Genomic DNA, 10,629 nt, shown 5'->3' on the forward strand with positions numbered 1-10,629 from the left:
CTAATGGCTACTATATAGAGTATACTGTATTCACAACCTGTATGTGTGCTGAATAAATGGATGGATGTACTTCTGTTCTAACCTGCTTCACAAATTGTGAAATAATTTTTCTTTGTTAATTTGTTTTTATTTTTTTTATTTTTTCCAAGCAGAGGAGCCCAGTAACATGACCATCCTGATTACTTCTGCACTGGTTGTTGGTGTTGTGGTTGCTGCTGTTTTCATTGCTGCTATTGGATTTGCGGTTTCCAAAAAGAAGAAAGGTGAGAGACTCAAAGGAGCTGATGCTCTTGTCCAGGCTGTAAAACTGACACATTTATTGCAGACTGATCTTTATTGTTATTGTGCTCAGAGTTCAATTGAAATCTGTTTATAGCAGATCTTCAGCAGTGTGCATACGTGTTAAATAAACAGAGGATGAGAACAAATATAACTGTGACAAGTGAAATCATTTATTTTATTTTCATTTCAGCCAATCGCCCTTCACCTCGTAAGTAGAACTTGTTTTTATTGTATCTGATCTGAACCTTGCTGTAGATTAAAAAGGCTTTTTAATGATAATTGTGTAAGTGAAGTTTTTAGAGAAAGCTAAAGTCAGTGGAGGATAAGAAGACCAACTAAGTGTGTTTCTGACCTTACAGCTCCTGTCAACAGTGCTGAGCTCTCGGAGAAACTGAATCCAGAAACATGATTGGCTAACACACCACCCTGCACACTGTGACGTCTTGTTGGACAACACAACAGTAGATGCTGTGATGTGAAATATTAACACCTTTAGGTAAACAAGCTGCCTTAACCCTTATATTGTGTTAGGGTCAAATTTGACCCGTTTTCAAGTTCAGATGTGAAAAAAATACCATTCACTTGTTTTTATTGGAACAAGGCTTCATGATATCCTCAGACATGGCTGTTTTAAAACAAACAAAGTTGTGAGAATTTTGGTAAATTGTAAATGTCTCATAAAGTAACATAGGCCTATGTGGTGTTACGGGTCAAATATGACCCGGCAGAGATTATTCAGTTTGTGAAATGTCACGTAATTTAATCTATTGATTTGTGTACTCGGACACGTTAATCTCTTTTTTTCGTGATGGTCAGCACGTTTTTTAAACTAATGTATTTCAATGAGAAGCATCTTTCGTGATCACAGCACGATTCTTTCTGCCAGTTGGTATTTTTAGCCCTATAACCTCTGTTTTAATCAACATGTACAGTTGTGTTCAAAATAATAGCAGTGTGATTTAAAAAAAGTTAATAATGCTCAAAATCCTTAGAATAGCTTTTAATTCCATAATAGCATTGCATTGGGAACACTGCACATTCAATTCCAAATCAAAACATGACCAAAATTGATCAAGTTTGTGTTATACCTTTACAGAAAGTGAAGAAAAAGGAATGTTAGGCTGCATTTTTCTTTACAAACTCAAACATTTACTGTATGAACTGAAAAAAATGTCTCAAGGGTTGGCTTTACTTTGAATCACTGCACTAATATTTAGTTGCATAACCATTATTTCTGAGAACTGCTTCACATCTGTGTTGCATGGAGTTGACCAACTTCTGGCACCTGTGAACAGGTATTCCAGCCCAGGACCATTGAACTACATTCCACAATTCCTCTGCATTACTGGGTTTTGCCTCAGAAACAGCATTTTTGATGTCACCCCACATGTTTTCTATGGGATTGAGGTCTGGGGATTGGACTGGCCACTCCATAACATCAATCTTGTTCATCTGGAACCAAGACTTTGCTCGCTTACAGGTGTGTTTTGGGTCATTGTCTTGTTGAAAGACCCATTTCAAAGGCATTTCCTCTTCAGCATAAGGCAACATGAAGTATTTTGATGTATTGAAACTGATCCATGATCCCTGGTATGCGATAAATAGGCCCAACACCACAGTATGAGAAACATCCCCATAACATGATTTTTGCACCACCGTGCTTTACTGTCTTCACAGTGTACTGTGGCTTGAATTCAGTGCATGGGGGTCGTCAGACAAACTGTCTGCGGCCCCTAGACCCAAAAAGAACAATTTTGCTCTCATCAGTCCACAGAATGTTGCCCCATTTCTCCTTTGGCCAGTCAATGTGTCCTTTGGCAAATTTCAACCTATTCAGTACGTCTTTTTTTCAGCAATGGGACTTTGCGGGGGCTTCTAGCTGATAGCTTTGCTTCACATAGCCTTCTTCTGATCGTAACAGTACTCACAGGTAACTTTAAGTCTTCTTTGATTTTCCTGGAGCTGATCATTGGTTGAGCCTTTGCCATTTTGGCTATTCTTCGATCCATTCGAATGGTAGTTGACCGTTTTTTTCCCATGTCGTTCATGCATTGGATGCCATTTCAAGGCATTTGAAATCTTTTGGCTGAGCAGCCTATACTTTTCTGGACTTCTTTATATGTTTTCCCCTCTCCAATCAAGTTTTTAATCAAAGTCCGCTGTTCCTCAGAGCAATGTCTGGAACGACCCATCTTGCTGAGTATTTCAGTGTGAAATGCACTATAACCAGCATGCACAACATTTGCTTCCTTCCTTCCTTAAATATGGGCCATAATTGACACGTTTCTTCACAGAATCAATCACCTCACTAATTGAACACAACACTGCTATTATTTTGAACATGCCCCTTTCAATTACAGATTCAATTTCACAGAATGAGCAGCATGCATGTCATGACTGTTGGGTCTGTTGGTTTTCTATGACTCTACAACACTTACTAGTAAATTATTTGCCATGTAGAAATATCACTTCTACCAAAAAAAATTTGATTTATGAGGTTAGTGATGTTGGACTGCTATTATTTTGAACACAACTGTATTCACGAGATCTTATCATGGTTTCTATATATTTCTTTTAATGTTATTATTACGGTCTTATTTCCAGGGAAGCTGGATTGCTTTGTTGTTTATTGATATTTTTAAAACTGTAACGCTACATCTATCAACATTTATTTAGATGTCATCTTTTATTTGGTATTAATTTATTTATTTTAATAATATTATTTTGGCTTAATGCCGGTAAAATATTACAGTATGCTGTAAGACAGAACACTAGGATACGAGCCGAGCTGGGCGCATTCAAAGCCCATATCCCACAATGCAATGGGGACATTCATATCAGAGAATCGGACAACGATCAGCGGGTCTTTAACGACAGTATTGCTTCAATGTACATATTTAATCAGTGGTTTTGTCACCAACAACAACACGTTGCTCAGTTTTGTTCCAGTAAGTTATGCACTTTAATAACGTTTTAAAAAATCAGCGGAATACTCTGGAAGTGACTTAGTAATTACCGCTTGGCGTCTGTGAACGATATTGCTGTACGTTGTACGTGAGAATTTACTAAGGGGGTAAGCGAGCGTCTGAAAAGCGTACCTCCTATGCAGAGGTTCATAGGCTAACAAGCCATCACCTGCCGTTAGCATTCCATTGACTTGCACTTTTGACTGCCATTCATTTTGGCGTCACTTTGACAGCGAATAACTTTACATCTGAAGCGTTTAAAGACTCTATTTGTCCATTGTTTATTTCTAAAGAAAGATAACAATGTTTAAAAGGCTCCATTACCTTGTATCTCACGTTATGGCTCCGTAGCAGACATTTCTGTAAAAATAGGCTAACGATTGTGTCATAACCACGCGAGTTTCTGTCGCATATTAGAGGAATTACCGTATAGTACAGGAGAAGCTCACAGGCAGTTTCGACTTACATTAGCTATTTAAGTTTAATTACTAATGTTAACTAGCATTTTAGTTAGCAATAATTAGCCTGTGTCCATGTTATTTCCTTATATACACCTACGCTCTCCGTCTCTGAAAAATTCGGAATGATTGAGATTTCTCTTGGCACAGCTACCAGAAGACTTACAACTTTCAGACAGGTTGCTCACGTCACATCTACGTCGTCAAGCTCAGTTTGAGGCTGTGCAGTAACACTCAGCCATCACCGGAAAAGTGCTTCTAATAGACTTCACTCATCTCCGTGGAAGTCTACAACATGGCTTAGTCCATTTAACTGTCAATGGAAGTTAAAATACCAATAATGAAAAAAATAGTGTCTTATGTTAAGCACTTTGATTTGCTTTGTCGCAGAAAAATGCTATACTGAAAAATGCTATACTGTGTGTGTGCTTCGTGCTGAGGAGTACAGATCCTGGAATGAGGCTACATGTATGGCAAGTGTTCCCATTTGTCCCAAACATCTCTAATGGGAGCAAGCTGTCATTTACACGGCAAGCAACTCTTGTCTCCCGATTGTGAAAGCAGATAACTTTTGAAACAGAGTACAACACATAAAGGTCCGAAGTAACATGGTAGCATGAACTATACTCTGGCCTGACTCAGCATCCCATAAGCTGTAGCCTCATTCCAGGATCTGTACACCCCAGCAAGAAGCTACAGCCCCATGTTAGCATCCAGGTGTGTCTCCATCCAGCAAACACCCTTCAATGTTTGGTTGATGTTCTCAGTTGGTGCTCTGCCTTGGGTGTGTGTGACAGGGCGCATGGCTGCCGTCACGGTAGCCACGCGCTATCTATCTAAGACTGAGTGTATATGTTGCCTGTACAGGTTTGTTTAGCGTGTTCATATGTTCTGTTAATTACCACACACTGATGTCAAATCATCTGTTAACCTAGTCATTCACTAATTCCCCATAGTAATACCGTAGCTTTCTTGCGCACATATTTAACATCTAATACTGCGGTGATTTAAATGCTATAGCTTCATCGATCAATACATCATTTTTTATTGTTTAAAACCATACAGTTTATTTCACAAACATGTCCAGTTATAATAATCACACAACATATATGTCTTTGTTATCTAGTGTCCGTTTATTGAGTTTAAAAGCTAATAGAGGGTAACATTTAATCTTTGTTTTACCAGCATGTGCTCTTTGTTATAAAGGAAAGTTTGCCGCGATCCTCGGGTTTAAATGACTCTATGACTTCCGGGGTAACAGGAAGTAACATGAATTTTAAGTAATACATTTATTAGCCATCAAGATGTCTTGTGGCTTTGTCTAATGTGAATGTGAATTATGTAAATGATATTCTGTAAATGTCTAGCTTCATAGATACGTTAATTTTGGCTGTATGGAGCCTTTACTGTCTATTCACCTGAGCCACCCCTGCATTGTATTGTGGTGTTGGTATGTTCCAATTTGAGGGGCAGGCTTCAGGCTATATAGAGTAGCAGTTGTATTTGCTGGAGAGACAGAGAGCTTGAGGAAACCCTTGAGGGAGGAGGACGTAAGTCTGTTGGATACCCTCAGAGTAGTGACTTGATTTAAGGTCAATTAGGAAACAGTTGTATGTTTGCATTATGTGATTGTTTTGACTCTCAAGTCAATTTACTTTTATTTTCTTGAAAATATATATTTTTCTGCTTTCCTTAATTTTTGTTAATTTTTATACCACGATTTTGCCTCATTTGGCCTTAATTGGGGTAAACAATAAAAATCCCATCTTGTCAACTTCATCTCCAACTCCTCCCGAGTGTATACACCTGTTCACGACTACTCTTCGACATCTACCCTTAACCCTTAATAGTAACATTTGTTGTGTGGAGACGTTGTTGAAATGTTGCTCTTTAACATTAAGCCACTAAGCCTGTTTGGATGTTCTTATCTCTGCTGAAGTGTTAAATCCCTTAATGATAATAATGACGAGAAATTAAACGCTGACATTAAACGCTGACTGTGGCGATCAACATGCAATACTGTTGACGACAAAGAGGACACTAAAATGTAGCCTAGTTAAAGGAAAAACTTCCCCTTCTCTCTCAAGTACACACACACACACACACACACACACACACACACACACACACACACACACACACACAGCCGGAGCGGCAGAGTCCGTCTCTATACTCGGACGGTTCTGGTGGTTGATTAACGCAGACATCTGTTGATTGGCTCTCATAACGGGCCGGATGGGTGGGACATGGCGCACCCCCATGAGTCCATGAGGCAAATGTCTGAGATTAATCCACATTTTAATTGGGATAGGCCTATTTTGTGAGTAAAATCTGAATCAATGTAAAACCACTAACATTTCTCTTTCTTTAGTGTGACAATGTTTTTCCTGAAGTAGAAGTACACAGTACGTCAGTATACTGTGGAGTTGCATATTAAGTGCTTTGGGGTCCTACTTTAGGTAATTTTGGGGTACAATGGATCTGAAAAAGAAAACTACCAGCAGCTACACGACAGGCCAAGCAGTCGGCCTAATCCAGACAGGAACGTTTCCAACAGGCACTGCCCTAGTTATTTATTATGATTTCTGCACATTGCCTACTTGCTCTAACATTAATAAAATCTATAGGTATTTCTTTCCAGATGTTAACATAGAAAGTATTAGAATGTTTCTGAATGATATGCTATTATGAATGATGTGTACAAGTCAGGCCTGTTGAATTAAAGGTCACAAAGAAAATAGATTGTGAAGGCTGTATTTTCCTCCTCCCAATCAATCAAACAAGTAGCAAGTAGAACTAATATGTCTGTGTTGAGATACACATGTGGAGCTAATTAGTGATTACTGATTGAACTTTATCTTCAGCAAAGAGAGCTTCTAGCCTACAGTCTTTTTTATTCTGCATCGGAACAGAAAAAGCAGAATAGCAGAAAAGCTTTGGGGCTTCAAACGCAGCAGCACAGTGCCATCTGGTGACTGTCCAGACTTAGAGCAGCCCTTCAGGACTGAAGCCAAAGCTCTACCACACCTCTCTCTAATCTAACTAAAAAGTCTTCTTTTGTTCAGAAGTGCTGTATAAAATATAGAATGCGTCTCTATGGTGCAATATATTATAATCAAATACATTTAGCCTATTTAATTAAAATACTGAATTGTCCAAAAAGCCTACATGTAAAATGTTTTTGCTTACACAAAATGTTAATGTACCTTACTGGAGTAGTTTAGGCCCAGGGTCCACTGTGTCTACTTATTAAATTGGCCTATTATTTCCTTCATTATTATTTGGTATCAGGTACAAAAGTTCTCAGACTTATGATTATGTCTTTCTAGTGTTATTCTCCTATCTTCTTATCCCACTAATGTGCCGATCGCAAAGTTTAACTGCAAAACTTTCAGAACTGTCAAACTGAATGAAAAATGTCCTGAAACACCAGTGTTACATTAACACCCGCAGATTTTCACAGGATTGAAACAAGTTTCCCAACTTCTGTATCATCCGCCCATCTCTCATCAGAACAGAGACACTCCTTCCTTGGAGAAAAAACACAGAATACAGAACAGCTGAACCAGCTCGGTCCTCAGACACGTCTTTATCAAAACAAGATGAAAAAGTTCCTGTTGTTGCTTCTCTTCTGTCACGTCTCATCTCCAGGTAAGATCACATTTTAATTCTTTACTTTGAACTCAGCTCTGTGTTTTGTTTCTGTGTAGCTCTGGAACACAGCTGGAGTTTATAGTTTTACTTTTACTTCACCTCGAGACTATCATGCTGAATCATACTGCCATCATATGTATGATAAAATAATGATATGCGTCTATTTATACTGAATCTATAAACCTTGTTTGTCCTTCAGTGAAACACTCACTCAAGTTTTTCGCCACTGGATCTTCTGGAGTCCCAAACTTCCCAGAGTTTGTGGATGCTGCCAAGATGGATGAAATTCCGATAGGTTACTGCGACAGCAACAAAAAGATAGTAGAACCCAGACAGGACTCCGTGAAAACATTTTTAGAAAACAATCCTCAGCATTTGGAGTTTTACACTCAAGGATATTTGATTGAGCCAATCTCCTTTAAAGCCAAAATGGATAACTTCAATCAACGCTTCAACCAAAGTGGAGGTACAGTATTTATACATGTTACATTTAACTTTTACTGTTAAACTCTAAAGTGACCTAAACTCATTCCCACCCTGAGATAATGAAATTCTAAACATCAATAGTTAAATATCTTCACAATAACATACACAGGAAGAGGAAATACAAGACATGTCCTTCATTGACCTGTCAGATAATTGGATTGAGGTCTTATCATCTGTCTGTTCAGGTTTTATTTCAGGAATCCATCTGAAGCTTTGTGTTGCTGCATAACGCTTAAAAAGTGAAATAACTAAGATTTTGATATTACATGTTGGAAAATTGGAAGCATGTCTAGACTTTTTTCATCATGTACAGAATAAATATTCTGTTAACAAAGTAAACTTTCATTGCACAAAATCAGACTAATGAAATGCAGCTGCCTTTCTGAGATGGTAATCCAAGAAGTAGAAAATAATGCAATAACTATAAGTTGTTGGTCAATTGGACCTGGGACTGCATCCAAGGCTGCAGATGTTAGATAGCACCAGTTCTATGATAACAGAACACAAGGAGGAGAGAGATCAGGTCCTCAGCTGGACACCAAGCAGGAATGGTTCAGTTCATGTTCCACATCTGGAACCCTAAACTATGGAGTGATCCACACTGGTGTAACTTTGTACATATATATATATATATATATATATATATATATATATATATATATATATATATATATATATATATATGTGTGTGTGTTTTTATGCTATAACATATTCTGCTATTCTGCTATATAACAGTTGGATGTGCACAGAATGCACACTTGTTTCATTGCCATCAGCAGTCATCTGGGAATTTACAGACTAGTTACTATTTAAGCTGTGAAATAGAAATGGGGTTCAATCACTCATAGCAACCTCTCCTTCAAACACCACAAATCAGCAGAACTCCCTATTGTGGGAGTAATGTTATGTTTTATTTTTTTGATGTGTTGCTTTCAACAGGTTCTCACACTCATCTCGTAAAATACGGACGCTTGGTCAGGTGCCTTTGTCGTTCTTATTGACGCTAAAAGTCTCCTTTAGCGCTATAAGTAAAAGCGCTTGGTCGGGACTATTGCCGTCCCTTTAGCGCTATAAGTAAAAGCGCTTGGTCGGGACTATTGCCGTCCCTTTAGCGCTATAAGTAAACGCGCTTGGTCGGGACTATTACCGTCCCTTTAGCGCTATAAGTAAAAGCGCTTGGTCGGGACTATTGCCGTCCCTTTAGCGCTATAAGTAAACGCGCTTGGTCGGGACTATTACCGTCCCTTTTGACGCAGTTATGTTAAGGAAAAGGTCGTGGGTGGGCTTACGGTTCCGTAACACGCGGGAAGAACAGGATGGTTATGTTTAGGAAAGGGTCGTGGGTGGGAGTACGGTTCTGTGACACGCGGGAGGAAAATAAAAAGCGACTATAGCAAGCGTGACAAGCAGGATGCGAACCCCGCTCTTCTGGGTAAAAGTCCTGTGTTTGTTTGACCCATCCACCACCCCAACTAACCTCCTTGTGCGGAAATTCGCCCTTACATAATCGCTAAATCCTCTCTAACTGCTGCTCTCCCCAGTGCGTTACACAAATACGCTGAAAGACGCCTTTTTCGTCACATCAGACGCTGACAGCCTCTGTCCAAACGTCCTTATTTTACGAGTTCGGAATGAGAACGGGTTGGTTGCTTTATATGATCATTTTAGTTAATGTGAAATGTCTTCACGTACTGTCAAAACCACTCTATAAATAAGATGTCTTATTATTATTATTATTATTATTATTATTATTATTATTATTATTATTATGCATTATTAATAATTACAGTCTCTGTCTCTCAGGTGTCCACATTCTGCAGAGTATGAGTGGCTGTGAGTGGGACGATGAGACTGGAGAAGTCAATGGTTTTAATAAGTATGGTTATGATGGAGAAGACTTCCTAGCATTCGACCTGAAGACATTGACATGGATCGCTGCAAAACCACAAGCTGTCATCATCAAACAAAGTTGGGATGCTGATATATCTAGAATAAAACGCATTGAGATTTTCCTCACTGAGATATATCCTAAATGGCTGAAGATTTATGTGGACTACGGCAAGAGCTCTCTGCTGAGAAAAGGTAGAATCCCATTTCCTGATGTAGTTTCATGAACACAACAATGTTCATACAGTCTGCTCAGACTGAACTGTCATTTTATTATCACTCCAATCAGTCTGACATCACCTTCTTTTTGGCTGTTTTCTGTGGTGGTAAGATTTGATCTAGCCCTCCTCAATCAGTAGAGACTGACAAGTTAGAGTGCTCTGACATTACTTTCTATCAATAGCCAATGATAGCCAGTGCACAGTTAGCATACGGTAAGTAAGTTTAACTGCATTGACAGATGGTCTGTCAGTTGGTCTGTTTGTCCTTCAGCTTGTTACAGACTGACTGGATGGCTGTAAAATACTGTACATATATTCATGGTCCCCAGAGAATCAATTGTAAAAACTTTGAACCTCTGACTTTTCAGCTAACGCCATCATCAGGTCAAATCCTTCTGTTTATCCAGCTATTTGATTTATAACCAAATACCTGCTAAACTAATGACATTCTCTCAGCCTCAGCTGTACTTTAGGTTTAGAGCTAATGAGGAAATATTAGAATGCTAACATGCAGAACTGAGATTATAACCTGCCAAACATCAACATGCTGGTAAAATGAGCTCAAAGCGTCGCTGTACATCAGAACAACCTCAGAGCTGCTAGCATGGCTTTAAACTCTTAGTGTTGTTGTTTGATGTTTATTTACTTATTTATTTTACTTGGAAGATTTTTCAC

General features: G+C 38.7%; 2 protein-coding genes across 2 annotated transcripts in view; both read left to right on the plus strand.

Moving 5' to 3' along the window:
• Positions 1 to 10,629, plus strand: part of LOC116037655 (major histocompatibility complex class I-related gene protein-like) — a 103,017-nt gene that overhangs the window by 22,522 nt on the left and 69,866 nt on the right. The window lies entirely within an intron of this gene.
• Positions 1 to 10,629, plus strand: part of LOC116037654 — a 90,696-nt gene that overhangs the window by 10,151 nt on the left and 69,916 nt on the right. Inside the window, exon 8 of the mRNA XM_035993063.1 lies at positions 9,650 to 9,928. Coding sequence (XP_035848956.1) covers positions 9,650 to 9,928 — 279 coding nt within the window. The remainder of the gene's footprint in view (positions 1 to 9,649; positions 9,929 to 10,629) is intronic.

Source organism: Sander lucioperca, chromosome 16, assembly GCF_008315115.2.
Source record: "Sander lucioperca isolate FBNREF2018 chromosome 16, SLUC_FBN_1.2, whole genome shotgun sequence".
Classification (NCBI taxonomy): domain Eukaryota; kingdom Metazoa; phylum Chordata; class Actinopteri; order Perciformes; family Percidae; genus Sander; species Sander lucioperca.